General features: G+C 43.3%; 1 protein-coding gene across 1 annotated transcript in view; it reads left to right on the forward strand.

The window, feature by feature from the left end:
* LOC143482370 (NLR family CARD domain-containing protein 3-like) overlaps positions 1 to 16,464 on the forward strand; it is a gene marked incomplete at its 5' end in the record, with an annotated part of 34,228 nt that extends 17,764 nt beyond the window's left edge. Inside the window, 7 exons of the mRNA XM_076980717.1 lie at positions 3,987 to 4,160; positions 6,934 to 7,107; positions 8,272 to 8,445; positions 8,795 to 8,968; positions 9,142 to 9,318; positions 9,467 to 9,643; positions 15,835 to 16,464. Of these exons, the coding sequence (XP_076836832.1) occupies positions 3,987 to 4,160; positions 6,934 to 7,107; positions 8,272 to 8,445; positions 8,795 to 8,968; positions 9,142 to 9,318; positions 9,467 to 9,643; positions 15,835 to 15,841 (1,057 nt within the window). The remainder of the gene's footprint in view (positions 1 to 3,986; positions 4,161 to 6,933; positions 7,108 to 8,271; positions 8,446 to 8,794; positions 8,969 to 9,141; positions 9,319 to 9,466; positions 9,644 to 15,834) is intronic.
* Positions 16,465 to 22,070: the final 5,606 nt, after the last annotated feature.

Raw genomic sequence — 22,070 nt, forward strand, 5'->3', positions numbered from 1 at the left:
GTTTCATTTGACAGCCTTTTCTCCGCCTGTCTAAATGCTTTTTATTTCCCGCTGACGTAACATTTTCGGTGCGCGGACCCTCGTGCTGGTCGCGACGCGTCAAGTATTTCGCAAGTGACCGTTGAGCGCGACTCCGCACACCTCACGCGAACCTGCCGCTGTGTGCCGCAAAACATCGCGATCATGGCGGCGCTGGTGAGGACGCTCGCTTCTGTTCCACCATTCATAATAAGTTTTGGGTACAAAACAAGTACAAGTAGCAAATAGAAGAGCAGCAAACTACAGAGTGTGTGGCATAAAAATACAGGACGCTGGTTCCACCACATCTAATTTTGTTCACCACCTGAAAACCCAGCCGGAAAGGTTAGTCACTGCCTGAAAGGTTATTAGCATTATTGCAATATTGATATTGACTTGCCAACAGTGCATCAGTAGAGAGGGTGTTCAGTCATGGAGGCCTCATAATGCACCCTCACCGAGCCAGGCTAAGTGCAAGTACCCTGTCAATCCTGATCTTTTAACCCTCCTGTCGTGTTCGGACTTAAACCACTCATAAATATTGTGTTTTACATCTGATTGCTGCAAGGCCTTATGCCATCCTCCACACTATGCACTGGAACATATAAAAGTGATGATCATCTTTTTTATTGGATTTTGAGTGTTTTAAACCAACGTTTTACATCTGTGTTGTTGCCGGTCAAGCGTGACCATCACAGGAAATGAATGGGTATTCAGAATATATTCATCTATCAGACAGAAAACATCCCCATACACACTCACACACACACCTACACACACACACACACCTACACACACACACACACACTCACACAGACACACACCTACACACTAACTCACTCACTCACTCACACCTACACTCACTCGCTCACTCACACACACACCTACACACACATCTACACACACAGACACACTTGTTATGCCTATGTTTGCAAGGCCCACTCTGATCTGAGTGTGACATGCCACTCATGTGCATGAATTCACATGCGCGTGTGCACACACAGACACACACACACACCTGCACACACACACACCTATACACACACACACACACACACGTACACACACACACGTACACACACAGACACACGTACACACACAGACACACCTACAGACACACACACATGTTATGCCTATGTTTGCAAGGCCCACTCTGATCTGATCTGAAAAAATTTTTTGTGTTAAAACAGACCGGTCTTTTTAGACCGGAAACACTAAAGTAAAAAACGTGAGGTCAACAAAATCTAAGGGTTAAAGATGTAATGCGTTAGTTGCATAAACAGTTTCCTTGTATTGGAAACTGAAAGACACCTTGAAGTTCAAATAGATTGTGTTTGATCCAGTTCATTAGGAGACAAATAGTTGTTGCTGCAGGGCTTTTTATGTCAGAATAATTATTATTGTAAAATTTGAATTCTTTTTTTAATTTTTATTTTATAATCACTAATTTGGTTGCTATTTTCTTTATATGCAGACCTTTCATATATATATATAGTTAAAAATGTGATTTTTTAAATTTCATAGCCCTCCTTTATCTTTTAGAACAAAATATAGCAGATGTTCTACTGAAAGAAGAGAATATTGTATCCAGAAAAATGTCAGTTTTGTAAGAAAAATACTTTTTGGAGAAAAATACGGATACAAAATTTATCTGGAAAACATTTGTGTGTGCGTGCGCAAAATTGTATTTCTTCATTTACCAGTTTAAGCTATTATACATCAGAAATGTCATAACAGACCATTACAACTATACAGTGATTTGCGACTACAGTGTCACTCAAATATTTGGGACTTGGACTTGAGATCAAAGACTTGAGACTTGACTTGGACTTGCAAAAAATGACTTGTGAGCATCTCTGCTCTGACATAATCAGTGTTCAGTCCTGTAGCTACACCACTGTGTGTCCGTGTCACTCTGATATCATCAGTGTTCAGCCCTGTAGCTACGCCACTGTGTGTCCATGTCACTCTGACATAATCAGTGTTCAGCCCTGTAGCTAGACCACTGTGTGTCCATGTCACTCTGACACCATCAGTGTTCAGTCCTGTAGCTACACCACTGTGTGTTCATGTCACTCTGACACCATCAGTGTTCAGTCCTGTAGCTACACCACTGTGTGTCCGTCACTCTGACTTAATCAGAGTTCAGTACTGTAGCTAGACCACTGTGTGTCCGTCACTCTGACACCATCAGTGTCCAGTCCTGTAGCTACACCACTGTGTGTCCGTGTCACTCTGACATAATCAGAGTTCAGCCCTGTAGCTACACCACTGTGTGTCCATGTCACTCTGACACCATCAGTGTTAAGCCCTGTAGCTACACCACTGTGTGTCCGTGTCACTCTGACACCATCAGTGTTCAGCCCTGTAGCTACACCACTGTGTGTCCGTGTCACTGCTCTAACACCATCAGTGTTCAGCCCTGTAGCTACACCACTGTGTGTCCGTGCCACTGCTCTAACACCATCAGTGTTCAGTCCTGTAGCTACACCACTGTGTGTCCGAGTCACTCTGACATCATCAATGTTCAGTCATGTAGCTACACCACTGTGTGTCCGAGTCACTCTGACACCATCAGTGTTCAGTCCTGTAGCTACAATACTATGTGTCCATGCCATTGCTCTAACACCATCAGTGTTCAGTCCTGTAGCTACACCACTGTGTGTCCGTGTCACTCTGACACCATCAGTGTTCAGTCCTGTAGCTACACCACTGTGTGTCCGTGTCACTGCTCTAACACCATCAGTGTTCAGTCCTGTAGCTACACCGTTGCGTGTCCATGTCACTGCTCTGACACAATCAGTGTTCAGTCCTGTAGCTACACCACTGCGTGTCCGTGTCACTCTGACACCACCAGTGTTCAGTTCTGTAGCTACACCACTGTGTGCCCGTGTCACTGCTCTGACACCATCAGTGTTCAGTTCTGTAGCTACACCACTGTGTTTCCGTGTCACTGTTGAGACACCATCAGTGTTCAGTCCTGTAGAGACACCACTGTGTGTCCATGTCACGCTGACACAGTGTTCAGTTCTGTAGAGACACCACTGTGTCCGTGTTACTCTGACATCAGTGTTCTGTCCTGTAGCTGCACCACTGTGTGTCCTTGTCACTCTGACATCATCTGTGTTCAGTCCTGTAGCTACACCCAGGGGCGGACTGGGGAGAAAAAGTGGTACAAACCCCTGTACATCTGTACAAACCCCTCTGCAGTTTCTACACACCACCTCATTCAGTTGTCCGATCCACCAGAGCATCATTCCTCCTGGTATCTGATTCCTGCAGCCATCACATAATACTGGGCTTTTGCTGGGTTCATGATTTATCATTGTATCTATTGAGAAAGGAGACTCTTCAAAGTGTGAGACTAGGAAACAGTGGGGGGAAAGAGTGTCAGATCTTTGGATTTTGTAATATGATGTCTGCTTAGACCACATGTATTATTATTAACACTAATTGCGTTATATTGTATTTATTCACACACAAATCTGCAAACATTTCTCAGGCTTACTGAAAAAGATGAAAATTACACTGAGTACACTGTTTCATAGATTTCAGTTGTTTGTATTTTGTCAGTTGATATGTTTTCTTATTACCTACTGTACATGCAACAATTTTCTGAGGACTGTGGTATCGCTGTTTGAGAATCAGTGATTTCCAGCAACAGCACCACCTCCTGGTGAATCCAGAGAAACTCTTACTAATGTTTGTGTAATTACGGTTGCTCATCTAACAGAATATTAGTGTGTAGATGGTATGTGGTTGATTTACTAAATATTGTATGATATACTTGGTGTGTGTTTTCCAATAGACCAATGCTTTATGCATGAGGGCAGTGGTGTGTGTGTGTGTCCTGTGTACATTTTTGTTTGTGTGTATGCGTGTCTAAGAATTGGGAATGGGGCTGTGTCTCTGTGTTAGATTGTCTGTGCATGTTTAAGTGTAAGGACTTTTTCTCCTTCTCTTTACAGTCTGTCTGAGTGCAGTATTCCAGAGGAAGGCTGTGCTGCTCTGTGTTCAGCTCTGAGGTCAAACCCCTCACACTTGAGAGAGCTGAATCTCTACAACAATAAACTAGGAGACTCAGGAGTGAAGCATCTCTCTGCTCTACTGAAAGATCCACACTGCAAACTGGAGAAACTAGAGTCAGTTATTCACCTACAATCTCTTTATACACTCTCACACGGTCAATATTTCCTCACTCACACACATGGTCAGTATCCCCTTTTTTCTCTGAGACACACACTATCACTGCCACGGGTAGTTCCACCCCTTCTGTCGGTCATATCCTTTTTCATGTGTTTGTGTTTTCACTTCCTTTAGGATTGTGAAATATTGTATAATGGGGACGATGTGTTAAACTTGTGATGTGACGCACCAAATCATTTTGCACATCCATAATAAAAGGGCAGTGGGAGGGGCAACCAGTTGGAGCCAGAGATGGGGACTCGAGTTTGAGACTCGTACTCGACTCGCACTGAAGTCGCATATACAGTGACTTCAAACTCGACATAGACTTGCATTCAAAAAACTTCCAACTCGACTTGGACTCGTGATTTGAGACTCATGAACAATCAATCTCTTCTCCGCCTGTCTGTATGCTTTTCACGTCCCGCTGACGTAACGTTACGTGACACAAATGCGTGAGCCGCAATCCATCACCATCCTGGCGGCGCCGGTGAGGATGTTCGCTTCTGTTTCACCATTCATAAGTTTTGGGTACAAAAACTTAGCACAAGTAGCAAATAGTAGAGCAAAAAACTGCAGCGTGTGTGGCATAAAAATACAGGACGCTGGTTCCACCACATCTAATTTTATTCGCCACCTGAAAACCCAGCGGAAAGGTTAGTCACTGCCTGATGGGTTATTAGCATCAGCTACAAACAAGCTTAGCATTACAATTAGTGTGTTACTTATAACACCAAGTTAGTTTGGTATTGATTTGCCACCAGTGCACCAGTAGAGAGGGTGTTCAGTCATGGAGGCCTCATAATGCACCCTCACCAAGCCAGGCTATGTGCAAGTACCCTGTCAATCCTGATCTTTTTTTTAATGTAATGCATAAACAAAATGTAGTTGCATAAACATTTTCCTTGTGTTGGGACACTGAATGACGCCTAGAAGTTCAAATAGATTGTGTTTGATCCAGTTAATTAGGAAATAAAAGTTGTTGCAGGGCTTTTTATGTCAGAATCATTATTGTAAAATTTGAATTCTGTTTTTCATTTTTATTTTATAACCACCAATTTGGTTGCTATTTTCTTTATATGCAGACCTTTCATATATAGTTAAAAAATGTGATTGTTAGAAAGATCTAGATTTTTTTTCACAGCCCTCCTTTATCTTTTAGAACAAAATATAGCAGATGTTCTACTGAAAACAGAATATTGTAACCAGAAAAATGTCAGTTTATAAGAAAAAATACAGATACAAAATTTTATCTTTAAGCTATTATACATCAGAAGTGTCATAACAGACCATTACAACTATAAAGTGATTTGTGACTACAGTGTCACTCAAATATTTGGGACTTGACTTGGACATGAGACCAAAGACTTGAGACTTGACTTGGACTTGCAAAAAATGACTTGTGAGCTGGTTGGAGCTCACTGAATGGTTATGTGGTGGGATTCTCACTGAAGCGATCATACATACATACGCTGTAATACCATGCCGCCATTTAATTTGAAGACATAAGATGGCATGAAAAAGGTCAATACTGCCCAACCCTAGTTTCCTTTTGGTGTTCGTTTATTTTGAAATCTCCTGGTTGTGTCTTACTTAACACCCATCCCTTGTACTTGGCTCCCTCATCATTGTCACGTCCAGCCCCTCCCTCCTCCCTGGTCCCGCCTAGCTCCCGCTCCCATTCGTCCCTTCGTCTGTCTGTCACGCCCTCGTCGTTAGTCTCACACACCTGAGTCTTGTTTCACCGTCTCGTCTCTGTGTATAAAGTACCCCGAGTGTTTCATTCCCTTGTCGGTCATTCCCTGTACGTAAGTTCCTCATTGTTCCTCAGTTGTACCTTGCATTCTGTTCATGCCTTTGCCCTTGTACCTTTGCCCTTGTACCCTCTCTGTTTTGTTTCTAGTCTTTGTATGTTGGTTTGGTTCCCCCCCGTGTTTCGTGCTTGTGTTTACTTCGTGCATGGTCCTCGTCTTAGGTAATCTCTTGTAGTTTATATTTCCTTGTCTGTTTAGTTCGTAGTCTACGCTATTGTTGTCCCAGCATCATTGCTCCCTTCATTGTATACCTCCCCTCACATATGTTTCGTAGTTCTCGGTCCATTGTGGTTTTTGCGTTTACGTTTCTCTGTAGTTTAGCTTACCCGTGTCGTTGGTGTTCTCTCCCTATCGTTAGCCTAGCTCCCTCTGCCTTCTGTGGTTAGTCGTGTTTGTCTCTCTCTTCATTAAAACCCTTTAAATTCTGCAATTGCGTCATGCCTGCCCGTCACAAACGTTACAATCATTGTTTTCAAGTGTGTCTCGTCCTGTGTTCAGTCTCTTGTTTTATGGGTTATTGTGAGTATTCTGAGTTTATATGCTGTTTGGTATCTTGCTATTTCATGTCTTTATTGCTAGTCTTTGTGTCTCTCCTGTTCAGTGTATTGGTGTTTACTGTCAGTGTTAGTTGGTACATTTGGTTACTGTTTGGTTTCTCTTGGTTCAATGTTAGTGTACTGTGTCTAGCTTGGTTTGTCTTATTTGTTTTGTTAATAAACCTCACTACCATCCACACCTGCATCCAGCCTCCAATACCCCAATGTTACAATCACTGTATTAAATATTCACTTACACTGTCTTGCTTGTTCACTCTCTACAAACACACACACCACTGTATGTCTCCTGAATACACACACAGTCTTTGTGTGAGTGTGTGTTGATCTGTATGTGTGAGGAGTTTTTCTCCTCTCTACAGTCTGTCTGAGTGCAGTATTCCAGAGGAAGGCTGTGCTGCTCTGTGTTCAGCTCTGAAGTCAAACCTCTCACACCTGAGAGAGCTGGATCTGAGCAACAATGAACCAGGAGACTCAGGAGTGAAGCAGCTCTCTGCTCTACTGGAGGATCCACACTGTACACTGGAGAAACTACAGTGAGTACTGACTCTTTATGCACACACAGTCAATATCCTCTCTCTCTCTCTCTCTCTCTCTCTCTCTCTCTCTCTCTCTCTCACAGTTTGTGTCCACTCTTTTCTCTGTAATGATTAGATTCACATACACACACTCACTTTCCTGCCTTGAACTGTGATAGGATGCCACCTGTGCAACAAATACATTTGTGAATTTCCTTGCTCCTACATATTCCAGTCAAATGTCAGCTGTATTATAAGAAAATTGAAGTGTTTGGGAACGACAGCAACTCGGGCATGAAGTGGTAGGCCACAAATGGGTTTCCATGGTTGAGCAGCTGCATACAAGCCATACATCCCCAAGTGCAATGCAAAGCGTCGGATGCAGTGGTGTAAAGCACACTGCCACTGGACTCTAGAGCAGTGGAGACATGTTCTCTGGATTGCCAAAATGCACTTCTGCATGGACGAGTTTGGGTTTGGTGGTTGCCAGGAGAACAGTACTTGTTTGACTGCATTGTGCCAAGTGTAAAGTTTGGTGGAGGGGGTATTATGGTGTGAGGATGTTTTTCAGAAGCTGGGCTTGGCCCCCTTAGTTCTAGTGAAATGAACTCTGAATGCTTCCGCATACCAAGACATTTTGGACAATTCCATGCTCCCAACTTTATGGGAACAGTTTGGAGCTGGTCCCTTCCTTTTCCAACATGACTGCACTAGTGCACAAACCAAGGTCCATAAAGAAATGGATGGCAGTTTGGTGTATAAACTTGACTGGCCTTCACAGAATCCTGTCCTCAACTTGATAGAATACATTTGGGATTAATTAGTTCGGAGACTGAGTCAGGCCTTCTCGTCTAACATCAGTATGTGACCTCAAAAATGCACTTCTGGAAGAATGGTCAAAAATCCCCATAAACACACTCCTAAACCTTGTGGACATCCTTCCCAGAAGGGTTGAAGCTGTTCTAGCTGCTACCAATGTCAAATGGAATCATATGGATTAGGAATGGGATGTCACTTAAGCTCATATGTGAGTCAAGGAAAGTGAGTGTATACTTTTGGCAGTGTAGTGTATATATCAATCAGTATCCCATGTTTTCTCTGAGACACATCACTGTGTGTGTCTCCTGAATACACAGTGTTTGTTGATTTGAAAGTATGAAGTTATTCTCCTTCTCGCTACAGTCTGTCTGGCTGTGATATTCCAGAGGAAGGCTGTGCTGCTCTGTGTTCAGCTCTGAGGTCAAATCCCTCACACCTGAGAGAGCTGGATCTGTACAACAGTGAACCAGGAGACTCAGGAGTGAAGCAGCTCTCTGCTCTACTGGAGGATCCACAATGTACACTGGAGAAACTACAGTGAGTTGCTGACTTACTGACTCTTTATACACACACACACACACACACACACCCTCGGTCAATATTTTCATCTCTCACACAGTATTTCCTGATGCAGAGCCAGTTTCTTCTACCCCTCTCGCTCTCTCTCACTCACACACTCAGTTTGTAACCCCCTTTTCCTGAGACACACTATCACTGTAATAATTGGATTCATATAAACCCTTTCTTACTCATTCTCTCTCTATATACACACACATACACAATCATCACTGCATGTCTCTCCTGAATACACAACAGTTTCTGTGTTTGTGCGAGTGTCTACGTGTTGATCTGTAAGTGTGAGGAGTTTTTCTCCTTCTCTCTACAGTCTGTCTTACTGCAATATTAGAGAGGAAGGTTGTGCTGCTCTGTGTTCAGCTCTGAAGTCAAATCCCTCACACCTGAGAGAGCTGAATCTGGAGAACAATGAACCAGGAGACTCAGGAGTAAAGCAGCTCTCTGCTCTACTGGAGGATCCACACTGTACACTGGAGAAACTAGAGTGAGACACTGACTTACTGACTCTTTATACACACACAGACACTAGTGGATTTAATTTTAACTTTGTTGATGTGTGTGAACATGTATGGAAGAGACATTTGGTGTAGTGTGTGTGTGTGGTTATCCTGTGTGTTGGCCTGTAAATGTGAGGAGTTTTTCTCCTTCTCTCTACAGTCTGTCTAGCTGCAGTATTACAGAGGAAGATTGTGCTGCTCTGTGTTCAGCTCTGAGGTCAAACCCCTCATCACACCTGAGAGAGCTGAATCTGAGCTACAATATACCAGGAGACTCAGGAGTGAAGCAGCTATCTGCTCTACTGGAGAATCCACACTGTACACTGGAGAAACTACAGTGAGATACTGACTCTTTATGCACACACACAAACACACACACTGGAAAAACTCTCCTAAATACACATACAGTAACTATTTGTGTGAGTGTATGTATGTGTGTGTGTGTGTAGATCTGTAAGTGTAAGTTTTTCTCCTTCTCTCTACAGTCTGAGAGGCTGCAGTATTACAGAGGAAGGCTGTACTGCTCTGTATTCAGCTATAAGGTCACACCCCTCATCACACCTGATAGAGCTGAATCTGAACAACAATGAACCAGGAGACTCAGGAATGAAGCAGCTCTCTGCTCTACTGAAGGATCCACACTGCAAACTGGAGAAACTAGAGTCAGTTATTCACCTACAATCTCTTTATACACTCTTTATACACTGGAGGATCCACACTGTAAACCCAAAGTGAGCTACTGGCTTACTGTCTCTTTATATACACACAGTCTTACTCTCACTCACACAGGTGTCAATATTTGCCTAGAAAATGAACTTTATCCCCCAAAACACATTTCAACTTCATTGCAGCCCTGCCTAAAAGGACCAGCTAACATTGTTTCAGTGATTGCTCCATTAACACAGGTGTGGGTGTTGATGAGGACAGGGCTGGAGATCAATCTGTCATGATTAAGTAAAAATGACACCACTGGACACTTTAAAACGAGGCTGGTGCTTGGCATCATTGTTTATCTTCTGTTAATCATGGTTATCTCTAAAAAAACACGTGCAGTCATCATTGCACTGCACAAAAATGGCCTAACAGGGAAGAGTATCGCAGCTAGAAATAATAATAATAACATTTTATTTGTAAAGCGCCTTTCTGGACACCCAAGGACACTGTACAACACAAGAAAAATAAGATACAATTAAGAGATACTGTGACGGGCGGGGGTGAGCAACAAAAAGGAAGCGATCACGCCAAGTCTCAGGGAAAAAGGATGGTTTAATAGAAAGTGTGCAAACCTAAAACCCGTGCACTGTCTCCAAATTAAGGATATAATGACCAGCGGTCAACTAGTACAAAGACAAGACATATATAGGCAAACAAACGACCCTCAGGTGAGACGGATCACGGGCTCCGCCCACCTGAGGGACGCACATGACGTCACCAAACAACAACAACAGCCGCTGTGGACAGAGGCGGCCGGTAGGGGGCCGCCTCACCGTGACAGACCCCCCCACCAAGCCGCACTCCCCTCCACTGGGTGTATGGCACACAGCGGCTGCACACAAAACACGAAGGGGCAGGAAGGCAGGGACAGGCATGGACACCTCCTGAGTCCGGGAGCTGAAACACAAAAACACACATTACTCAGCTCGCCTCCCCGGGCGGGACCCTGGACCGACCGGGCCGTTAACAACACAAAACCACGCCCCAGTCGGTCACAGGGCCCTCACGCCCTAACCGGCATTCAGCCGGTAAGCCCCACGGGTGTGAGGACGAGGGGCTACGGCTCCTCTCGTCCCTCGTGTGTGTGTGGGTGTGCAGGCTACCTCTCCATGGCGTGGCTACTTCACCTCCTGGACCTACCTCCTCCCAGAGCTGACCCCTGCCTTCTGCTAGGGGTCACCCCAGGCTCCTGGGGAGCCAACCCCTCCCGGGGCCTCTCATCACAAGGTGGACTCCTCCACCCAACCCAGGAGCGCCAGAGACCGAGGCCCAGAGCACCCCCGACGCGGGCTAGGGAGCAGCCCCAAGGGCCTCCTGGTCACCCCGGGCAGGAGGGAGGATCTCCATCTCCAGCAGGAGCTTCTCAGACCGGAGCCCCATGGTCCCCAAACATCCGGGGGCCCCTTCCCTCTAGGGAGGGGCTCTTCCTGACCAGGCTCCGGTCACCCCACAACACAAGGGGGCTCCTGCCAGGTGGAGACCCCCACAAGGTCCAGGAACACCACAACATCGCCAAGGAGAAGCACCTGCACAGAAAACAATTAGTGCGCAGACACTGAACGAACGGGACCGATACTTGCGTGCACTACACATAAACGACGGTGACGCGCCGCTCAGAGTCGCAGTCGCTCTCCACATAAAACACATGACACACGGGGAGCGAGGCGACAGTGACGAGCGGGGACCGCGTCACACACACAAAACACTTAACATATAACAAACGTGCACGCACACAGATCCTCACGTCCGTTCACCTGGACACACCAACACCACACAAGACGAAGAGCTTACCAGGGAGACTGCCCTGGTCCTCGCCGTGCCACAAACACAACACGAGCACGGCGGAGCTCTTCCAACAAACAAACGACAAACACGAAGAGTTTTTTCCCAGGGCAAGGTAGGGGGCCGCCTCACCGTGACAGATACAAATAAATATGCATAAAAATACAATATAACAAAAATCTCATCCATATGCTAATTTAAAAAGATAAGTTTTAAGTCCTGTTTTAAAAAGATCTATAGATGTACAAGCCCGCATTGCATCAGGGAGCCCATTCCACAGCATTGGACCCACAACACAGAATGCTCTTTTCCCAGTGGAACTCAACTTATAGGGCGGAACCACAAGCAAGTGTTGGCTTGACGATCTAAGTGTACGCATCGGGGAGTATGGCTGGAGTAACCTACTTGAGTAGGGAGGAGCAAGGTCATGAAGGGATTTAAAAATCAACATGAGCAGTTTGTACTGGATGCGATACTGCACTGGAAGCCAGTGAAGGTGACACAGAACCGGGGTAATATGCTCCCAAGATCTTTTATGGGTGAGCACCCTCGCAGCTGAATTCTGCACATACTGCAGCTTGCTCAAAGCCCGCGCAGGGAGGCCATACAACAGAGCATTGGAGTAATCCAGTCGGCATGTGACAAACGCATGGATCAAGGTCTCAGCAGCAGCAAAAGAAAGGAAAGGGCGAATCCTAGAAATACTCCTAAGGTGGAAGAAGGCTGCCCTACATGTATTTTTAATGTGTGACTCAAAAGATAATGTAGAGTCAAACGTGACTCCGAGATTTCTTACCTCAGCAGAGGTAGAAACATCAAAACCCGGAATATTAACAGTAGTGTCACCAAGTCTCCTAACTGTAGTAGGAGAAGCAATTATGATGGCCTCAGACTTTCTATAATTTAAACTCAGGAAGATTGCACCTCAGTCAACAATCTATCACATCATCAAGAACTTCAAGGAGAGAGGTTACATTGTTGCCAAAAAAGCTACAGGGCGCCCAAGAAAGACCAGCAAGCGCCAGGACCATATCTTAAAAGTGTTTCAGCTGCAGGGTTGGGCTACCGGCAGTGCAGAGCTTGCTCAGGAATGGCAGCAGGCAGGTGTGAGTGCATCTGCACGCACTGTGAGGCGGAGACTCTTGGAGCAAGGCCTGGTCTGAAGGAGGGCAGCAAAGAAGCCACTTCTCTCCAGAAAAAACATCAGGGACAGGCTGATATTCTGCAAAAGGTACAGGGAGTGGACTGCTGAGGACTGGGGTAAAGTCATTTTCTCTGATGAATCCCCTTTCCAATTGTTTGGGACATCTGGAAAACAGCTTGTTCGGAGAAGACGAGGTGAGCGCTACCACCAGTCTTGTCTCATGCCAACTGTAAAGCATCCTGAAACCATTCATGTGTGGGGTTGCTTCTCAGCCAAGGGAATCGGCTCTCTCACAGTCTTACCTAAAAACACAGCCATGAATAAAGAATGGTACCAGAATGTCCTCCGAGAGCAACTTCTCCCAACCATCCAAGAGCAGTTTGGTGATCAACAATGCCTTTTCCAGCATGATGGAGAACCTTGCCATAAAGCAAAGGTGATAACTAAATGACACAGGGAACAAAACAGAGATTTTGGGTCCATGGCCTGGAAACTCCCCATATCTTAATCCCATTGAGAACTTGTGGTCAATGATCAAGACCACCCAATGATAGGTGGACAAACAAAAACTTACACATTCTGACAAAATGCAAGCATTGATTGTGCAAGAATGAACTGCTATCAGTCAGGATTTGGTCCAGAAGTTGATTGAGAGCATGCCACAGAGAATTGCAGAGGTCCTGAAGAAGAAGGGTCAACACTGCAAATATTGACTTGCTGCATTAACTCATTGTAACTGTCAATAAAAGTTTTTGTTACTCATAATATGATTGCGATTATATTTCTGTATGTGATAAAAACATCTGACAAACACACATAAAAACCAGAGGGCAGCAATTCATGTGAAAATATATTTGTGTCATTCAAAACTTTTGGCCATGACACGCACTCGCACATTTCTGTATGTTACTCACCAGAGGTGTCAAGTACAAATACTTCATTACCGTAAGTAGAAATTTTGCATATCTATACTTTTCTGGAGTAATTATTCTTCATCCGACATTTTACTTCTACGTTCTACTCCTTACATTTTAGAAATAGCCTCGGTACTCATTTTGCATTTTACTAAATTGCTGTAATGATCATGGCATCTGGTGGCGATGAGGTGGACGCATGAGTTGAGCGGAGCGAGGTGTTGTGAAGGGCAAACCGAAATCAGGGTCATTTAAACAGGCAATGGTCAAATCTTCTCTTCCGGCTTTCAGGAGAGTAGTCACACTTATCTCTTGCTCCTGCACTCCCTTAACTCCCTGGTTTTTGCTTAGCTTCTCTGTCTCGTCTTAGTGCCCTGACACTGATCTTCAAATTTCAACAAAGAAAATGGATTTGATTAGGTAACTGACAACTGTCAACTGTTGTTAACTGTCAACGCAACTGACACAATTTTTTGCACAAGGAGTCATGAGTCGGGAGAACCCACATGTCTGGATGGAATGTTCTCAGTTGGATATGTGTTTGACTCATGGGGGACCTGGCATAGTTTGTGTCTTGCGCCTCTCTCCCTTCGAAGATGTTGAGGAAGTGTTCTTATTTGGAACTTTGATCACTGGGTTTTTGCTGATTGGATTAGGCATTGCCCTGGTGTATCGAGAAATTAAGAGTCGAACGCCCGTGGAAATTGCCCAACATGGTTGAGCTGTTGGAACGCAGGCTGTGACTGATAGTAAAAGCTTGGATCCGATCGTGGAGTGTATCAATGCTTTACTTGTGAAGTTGGATTCATTGGAGGACCACTGACTTAAGAGCAGTTTTGCTTGCTCAAGTGCTCAAGGACTGGCTCCTTGCTAAATTCTTCATTCTTGCTTATCTGCATTGGCACCCAAACAAAATTCTCCCAGAAGGTCGTCGTCTTGGTTACCTGCTCCTTCCCCCACACAGAGACTGTCAGAGATGGCTCTCGCCTTCCATCGCGAACTTTGACACAAAAACTGTGTGCCAGGCCTCTGGCTCCCCCCCTCCCTATCTGAATGAATCACGCCTCTCTCTGCTTGACTGTCTGTTTTATCAATGCTTGTATGTGCTATGGAGATTTTTTGCGTGCACACACACTGTCCTGTTGTGAGAATAATCTCTGGTCATATTTTTTTGTCTCCTCCTAGTGTTTATCTCTCTATGTTTCTGCCCCCAATCTGTGAACGATGGCGCATCTAAATTTACGTGATGCAGTGGCCACTCTGGGTTCTCGGTGCAGTACACTGGGGCTCCAGCGGAACTTGAATTTTCCACTTGTGGCATCAATAAAGTATATTGAGTTGAATCTGTGATTGAAAAATTTAATTTTTAATAAAACTATACAAAGGAATAAATCAATAAAAGCAGACTTGCACACAAGAACCACTGGACAGATACATGACACACAGGGCCGTTACACCACCAATGACCATCACAGACTTCACAGAATCCAGGGATTAAATACAGGGGAAAATTTCAAAATAAGAGTACACAAAAGGGAAACCAGGAAATCTATCAACCCAAAACGAGGGGTTGTAGAAAGAACCGTAACACATGCATTCGTTTTAATGGACATATTTGCGGCAGTTAGCCTAGTGCATCCGTATTTTTTAACATTGACATTTTAAAAGAACATTATAGTCATTATATCTTTTAGAAAAATGTTTTTGAGGGAGGTGGGGTAGTGCCCTGTAGGCCCTGTGACGTGGCCTACATTTTTGTCCTTAATGACATTTTCCCTAGTATCTGTACTAAAGTAATGAATGTGAATACTTTTGACACCTTTGCTACTAACATGTACACACACTTTATCTGAGTGGTCTAATATGTGAATATGTGGAGTTTGTAGTTTTAAGCTGTAGTGTGAGCGACATTGTTCATATATGGGGTTTGTAGCTTTAAGCAGTGTGGGGGGTTTGAATGGGTTTGTGTGGTGATATTAAAGACAGAATGAGGAGACTTGTATTTACATGGTTCCAAAGTTCAGTAGGATTTCAAATCACAAACACTAAAAATTTACTGAGACACAATCTCACCTATTACTGCAGTAACACAAAGTACAGTATGTTTGGGGATTTATCATGTGGACACACAACCACAGTATGAGCTGTTAATGGAGAACTGTGTGGTTACAGTGAACTTGTACAGAACTCTAATGCAATTGGCTGATTAATGTTAAAGTTGCAAACCAATAAGAATCATACCTGTGTGTGTGTGAATATTCTGTAGTCTGATCATTTTGTCCTATTCTCTGTCTTACAGTGGCTGAGCTACACACTGATCTGGTCTGAGTCTCACACACGGAGAAGAGGACAACCAAAGACACACTTGATTGTACATATGATTCTCCATGGTTGTGTGTTAGTGTGAATGTGTGGTCATGACTGCAGCAGAGGGCTGTGTCCCCTCCCCACGTCTTCCAGCATCTGGACACCACACACACACACGCACACCTGACCTGATCTGAAATTCTACCTTCTTCCTGTTCTCCAGCATTTATTAGTATGAAGTTTTTTAGATCAACACCTACATATGAATGTAAAACAGATTTATAAAAAAAAAAATCTTTCTAAATAAAAATCTTGTTTCTCTAAATTACCCCATATAAAGCTTAACACTGGTGTTATGGGGATGTCATCTTTGATTATTAGAATTACTTTCCTCCTTTGATAATGAAATTGTGCTTGCAGTTGGTGTTGGGTTCAGTATTGACTTCACTTCGATCAGTCTAGAATGACCTTTGACCCTGTCTAACCCTAGTATTTCATGGTATACAGGATCAAGACACAAGCTCTCATTAACATTTCACTCCACTGAACACAATACTATGGGCCTCTCATTTGAATTACTATTATTCAGAAACAACTGGGAATATCTACTAATGGATTTCTCGTTTTATTGTAAACAAACGTGTAAAATTGTGTGCATGTTGTACACTAATTGTATTTTTTATAATGTGTTAATGATACTTAAATGCTTTGATCTTCCACTATGGTAAAGATGTCTGTGATTTAGGGTAAAACCCCACAGCTTTGAACAGGAGAATCACAAAATACTTAAAATTTCTTGGAAATAACACACGCATTTAAAACATCATCTTGTAACACATTGAGGAAGCAGGACGCTGAATGAAGAGCAGATTATATTAATGTTTATTACAAACCATACGGTACCATTCAAACAGATGACAGCAGGACAGGGACAAGAACTGAGGCGTAGAGTAACGCACACTTAACACTAGAAGCGCCGCCCCTCATTTACATACTTATACCTATTAGCGCCGAGGGCCGGTCATCTGACCGCTTTCACCACCTCCTACTAGCACCGTGTTGTTTTCGCCTACTTAAAGCGCGCCTCGGGCGGTCAAAAGACCGCTGAGTCTTTACACAGGGAAGCTGGTACTGACACATAATTAACACTAGATGCCTTTTGCACAAAAGGAAGAATGAGCTGCCCAAACAAAATATTCGTAATGGTGACATTTGCACGTAACGTCAATATGTTAACAAATTAATGTGACTAAATAACCTTTTAGAATCAGTGCCTTGTGACCTTGTTCTCAGTAGCTTCTCCATTGCAAGTTTTGTTTAGTTTCATATTGCATTTCCTGGTTTGTGCGAAAACGTAAATGCAAAATATAGTTTCAGTTTTGTTTCTTGGTTAGTGTAATAGATTGCTTGGTTAGTGTAATAGTTTGCTTGGTTAGTGTAATAGTTTGCTTATTTGTCTGTGTGTTATTCTGTTAGCATATATGTCACTATATTATCGTGTTCTTCGCCACACCACTAACCCACTGGCCCGCACCCCCACTGTGAAGCGTTCACGTCTTTTGTCTTGCTAATGCAACAGACTGCGCTGCAGCCTTCCACCCCCACATCCACAGAAAGCTTGTTCAATACTCAGAGTAGCAAAGTGAAGCCCGTAGACCGAGCTAAAGCAAGTTTGTTTGTATACTCAATGTTACACCATTTCAAGTTTTAATGTCTAAAAGTTGTGTATGTTAGTGAATTGTAGGCTATGGTGAACATAACAAATCTACAAATAAATGTCTTTAATGTTTTGTGTTAGACAAAGAACAAAAAGCATAAATAGGCAAAATTAATTACAAAAATATCATTATAAAAGGTAGGCTATGTACTTTTGCGTAACAAAACGCAAAATTATTAAAATGATACTTTTGATGGCTTCACGAATATAGTTGCCTCTCTCCTCTCTAATGTTCACTTTTTTTTATCTCGCCGTATTGTGTTGCCGTTTCAAATGAGGTGTTTGATCGGTGAATAGCCGATGTGTGATACCACGTCCTAACAACCGTGTTATCACCGAGCATTATGCCATTCGGTGATTTACAAGTAGCTTATATTGCATAAGTTTCGTTCCCCACCTCAAATTAAGTTCCATTTATGTAGTGAAATGTGAACTTGAGAATAAACCTCCACCGCTGTGGTTAATGTTCATGCACTGTTTGAACAATATTTATTTATTACAAGGAGTCACGCAAACCGTGTTGCTGTTCGATCACCCAAACCGAGCTTTCAAGCAAACTATGTTGCTGTTCGATCACCCAAACAGAGTTTTCACTCAAACTGTGTAGCCGCGTCCCGACGAATTTATAGCTCGCGTTGCTTCATGAATGCTATAGTGATCAAAGTGTTCATAACAGCACAGACCATGCCATCATCTCAGTTTCGCTCGCAAAGGTATGCATTTACATACGTAACTTGCATTCTGCCTAATTATTTTTGTAATGCCAGTGTGTCAAAAGCAGCCATACATAATGTATGTATCTAACAGCTAGCCCTGGCGAAGAGGGATTATACCCAAGAGTAGAGGTCTGCACTCCTGCGGTAATCCCGCGGGACCCGACAGAATATCTTGCGGTGCGAGACAGAATTTAATTGTTATTGGCGGGAGCGGGAGTTGAATTAGTCCAGGCGATGCGGGAGCGGGACCACATATACATGTAGAAAAATCCCGCAAATTAATAGTCTAGAAAATTATAATAATAACAACGCAATGATTTCCATGCATAAGGAACAGGACGAAAACAACTAATCATTCAGTAAGTAAGCAATAAACTAATTCAAAATATTGGCTAAGCAACTGATCATGTGAACATGAAGTGTGCGTCATTTTGTCATTTTGATACAGAAATGGCAGAGACTGTAGACCAGGGGTCGGCAACCTTTGAGACATGGAGTGCCAACTTTAACATGTCCAGTCAATGAGTGTGCCACTATGGCGGCAAGTTTAAATTGTTGACCGAGGAGGGGGGGAGGTGTAAATCAACACAAAAAGTATTATATCGCGATCGATCGCCAAGTTTAAACGCCTCCGCCGTTCGCGCGAGGTGTGCGTGCAGAGTCGCGCGCTACGGTCACTCGCGAAAGTATAATCCATTAATATAATAATTTATATTAAAATATATATTTTTGCTGATGCTGGTCCAGCGTGTCGCGTGCCAGTGACTATGCCTCGGTGTGCCAGTGGTGGCACGCGTGCCATAGGTTGCCGACCCCTGCTGTAGACGGTCAACCAGTTTCAGCTGTGGAAAATTCTATTAAAACAGGCGAATACACCACAATTAAGCCAACTACAGGAAAGTCTGATGTATGGAAGTCATATTCCATTGTAATTAAAGGAGATGGAAATCGGCTTGTTGTGATACATGTCAGAAAGTGTTGGTGTACGTCACCTAACGGGATGTGTTTGGACTGTGATAAGAAATCAGTCCCACCAGGATTTCGCGGGCCTTTTTTGTGATTGTTGCGGGCTAAAATGTTTGATGTTGCGGGTGTTTTTCAAAAAAATTGCGATGGAAGTTGCAGTGTTTTTTTGCTTTTTTGTGAGTACATTACAATAGGGAGTAAATGTTGTATGGTTTCCTCTATTTAGTAGTCCATTTTAATTATCTATTTACCTAATTATTCAGGGTTGCCAACATTTCAAGATTGCTTGAAGTGAGATTTGAACCTGGAGGGGGTGGCGAACATTAATTGTTGACGGGGGGGCGGGGTTAGCGAACGTAAGTTGTTACCGGGTGCTGGGTGTAAAATTGGACACTGATCTTAAACTTGATGCACATATTAAATCAGTTGTCAAGACGAGCTTTTATCATTTAAGACAATTGGCCAAAGTGAAGCCATTTCTTTCTGTGCATCACTTTGAGATTTTAATCCATGCATTTATTACAGCTCGTTTAGACTACTGCAATGCACTTTATGTGGGAGTGGACAAGACATTACTTACCCGATTACAGTTGGTCCAAAATGCTGCTGCTCGTCTTTTAGTTGGCGTTAAAAAACGGGACCATATTACGCCGATTTTAGCCTCACTTCACTGGCTCCCAGTTCATTTTAGGATCGATTTTAAAATTCTGCTATTTTGTTTTAAATGTCTTCACGGCCTCGCCCCTCCTTATTTGTCTGACCTGCTCCACCCATACATCCCCTCACGCTCACTCAGATCTGCCGCTCTGTCATTATTGGCTGTCCCAAAAACAAAGAGGAAGCTGAGAGGTGATCGTGCCTTTTCAGTCGCCGCCCCAAAACTGTGGAACGATCTTCCCCTGTACATCAGGCAGGCCGAATCACTCTCTGCTTTTAAATCCTCTCTTAAAACACATTTATTCTCTTTGGCTTTTAACTCAGTCTGAGATGTTGGCTCTTATTTTGTTCTTATTTTGTTTTATTGTTTTAATGACTGTTCTTTGTGTGTGTGTGTCTTTGTGCTGTATGTGTATACACATGATTTGTTTTGTTTCTTGTTTTTAAATCTTGTTTTTAGTTGTGTACAGCACTTTGGCCAATAGCTTTGATTTAAAGTGCTTTATAAATAAATGAAGTTGAAGTTGAAGTTGAAGTTACCGGGCGGCCTGTAAAATGGACACAAATTAAGTATTATATCGAGATCGATCGCCAGTGGTTGGCGCCAGAGCGAACTAGTAACTCATAGATATGGATCAGAGATAAATAAACTTTATCTCTGACTTTAAACTTTATCTCAATTTAAAGTTTAAACTTATAAACTTTATCTCAGACCCTCGCCGCTTGCGTGAGCTGCAGTGACTTCACGGGCTACCGTTGCATTGTGGGGAATGTAGTGTTTGTGCGTGCAAAACACCATCGGGCGGCTGTGGCCTGCGGGCCGGTTCTAATAGTAATTAAATATCATCCAGGGGGCCATAGATAATCAATTCGCGGGTCGGATCTGGACAGTTTATCCCCGCTTTTATGTAGTGTACCGGGATACTGCTTTTCCCGATCTTTTTGCCGTTATTTTTGTCGCTCATGCTGCTTTCAGTCTGCTCCTCTTGAACGTATATACGGAAGTAAGGCGGGAGTTTGTCGACGTCACATCAAGACGACATCAGTGATTGGTCAAATTTGCGGGAAAGTTGCGGTGATTGGCTGAAGTTGCAACACCGCCCTGAATTCGCGGGGTTTGCTTGAAGTTGCGTTGAAGTTGCAAATCGCAACATCGCGACTTTCTGGAGGGTCTGAGAAATGGGACAGCGCGATCCATCGCTATATTGCTGTTTTAATAAATACATAAGAAAATTTCAAGTACTAAATCTAATTAATTCAATTCATATTAGGATTGCGGGCGGAAGCGACAGAAATGTGTATGTGGTGGGCGGGTGCGGGATTAAAACAAGCGATTTTTTGGCCGGTGCGGGCGGGAGCGGGATTAAAACAAGCAGGTGCGGGCGGGAGCGGGATTAAAACAAGCGATTTTTTGGCGGGAGCGGGCGGGAGCGGGTCTAAAACGGGCGGGAGCGGGATTAAAAAAGCAGTCCCGCGCAGACCTCTACCCGAGAGATCATTTCTTTGAGATATTGACTTGATAAGTAATTACCATTCGCAGAATTCCTGCAAACTACTAAAGCATTTATTAGACAAAGCAAGACTCACTCACGGTTTGAAAACCGTTGATGTAAATTTATATATAGTATATATTAAATAATATTAATAAATAAAGTATATATTTTAGGACTTTGGAAAGTGAAACACTTTCACTTTCGTTCAACGGACAAATTCCGTTTTGTCTTTACACATAATCAGTTTGAACTTTGTGAATAATTTAGTTTTGAAAACTATTGATCTTTATTTAGTTATACTAAATATTAAATGACATACGAATCTTTGCGACACCCGCTGGCAGAAAAGAGAATCACAGTCTTGAAGTGTAGGCGACGACGATTAAATTACAGAGATACGAGCTAAATCGATTTAAACTAGTCCAGGGTTTCTTTTAACAATGTAAAAATACTAGTTTATTAACCCTTTCAGACCCTGCGTCCACTGCAATGGACATCACATGTTTTCTTCTCTTTTTTATGATTTGTTGTACAATAGACCAATTAAAATCTGTTAACAGTCAGAATAGACCTTTACCAACCAATCAAATAACACATTAGCCCTGTCCATTGCTTTAGGAGCCAAAAAAAACCACACTGAAGTTAGCAATGGCAGCACTCCAGCCAAAGAGGCAGAGCA

The sequence above is a fragment of the Brachyhypopomus gauderio genome, chromosome 18 (genome assembly GCF_052324685.1).
Source record: "Brachyhypopomus gauderio isolate BG-103 chromosome 18, BGAUD_0.2, whole genome shotgun sequence".
Classification (NCBI taxonomy): Eukaryota; Metazoa; Chordata; class Actinopteri; order Gymnotiformes; family Hypopomidae; genus Brachyhypopomus; species Brachyhypopomus gauderio.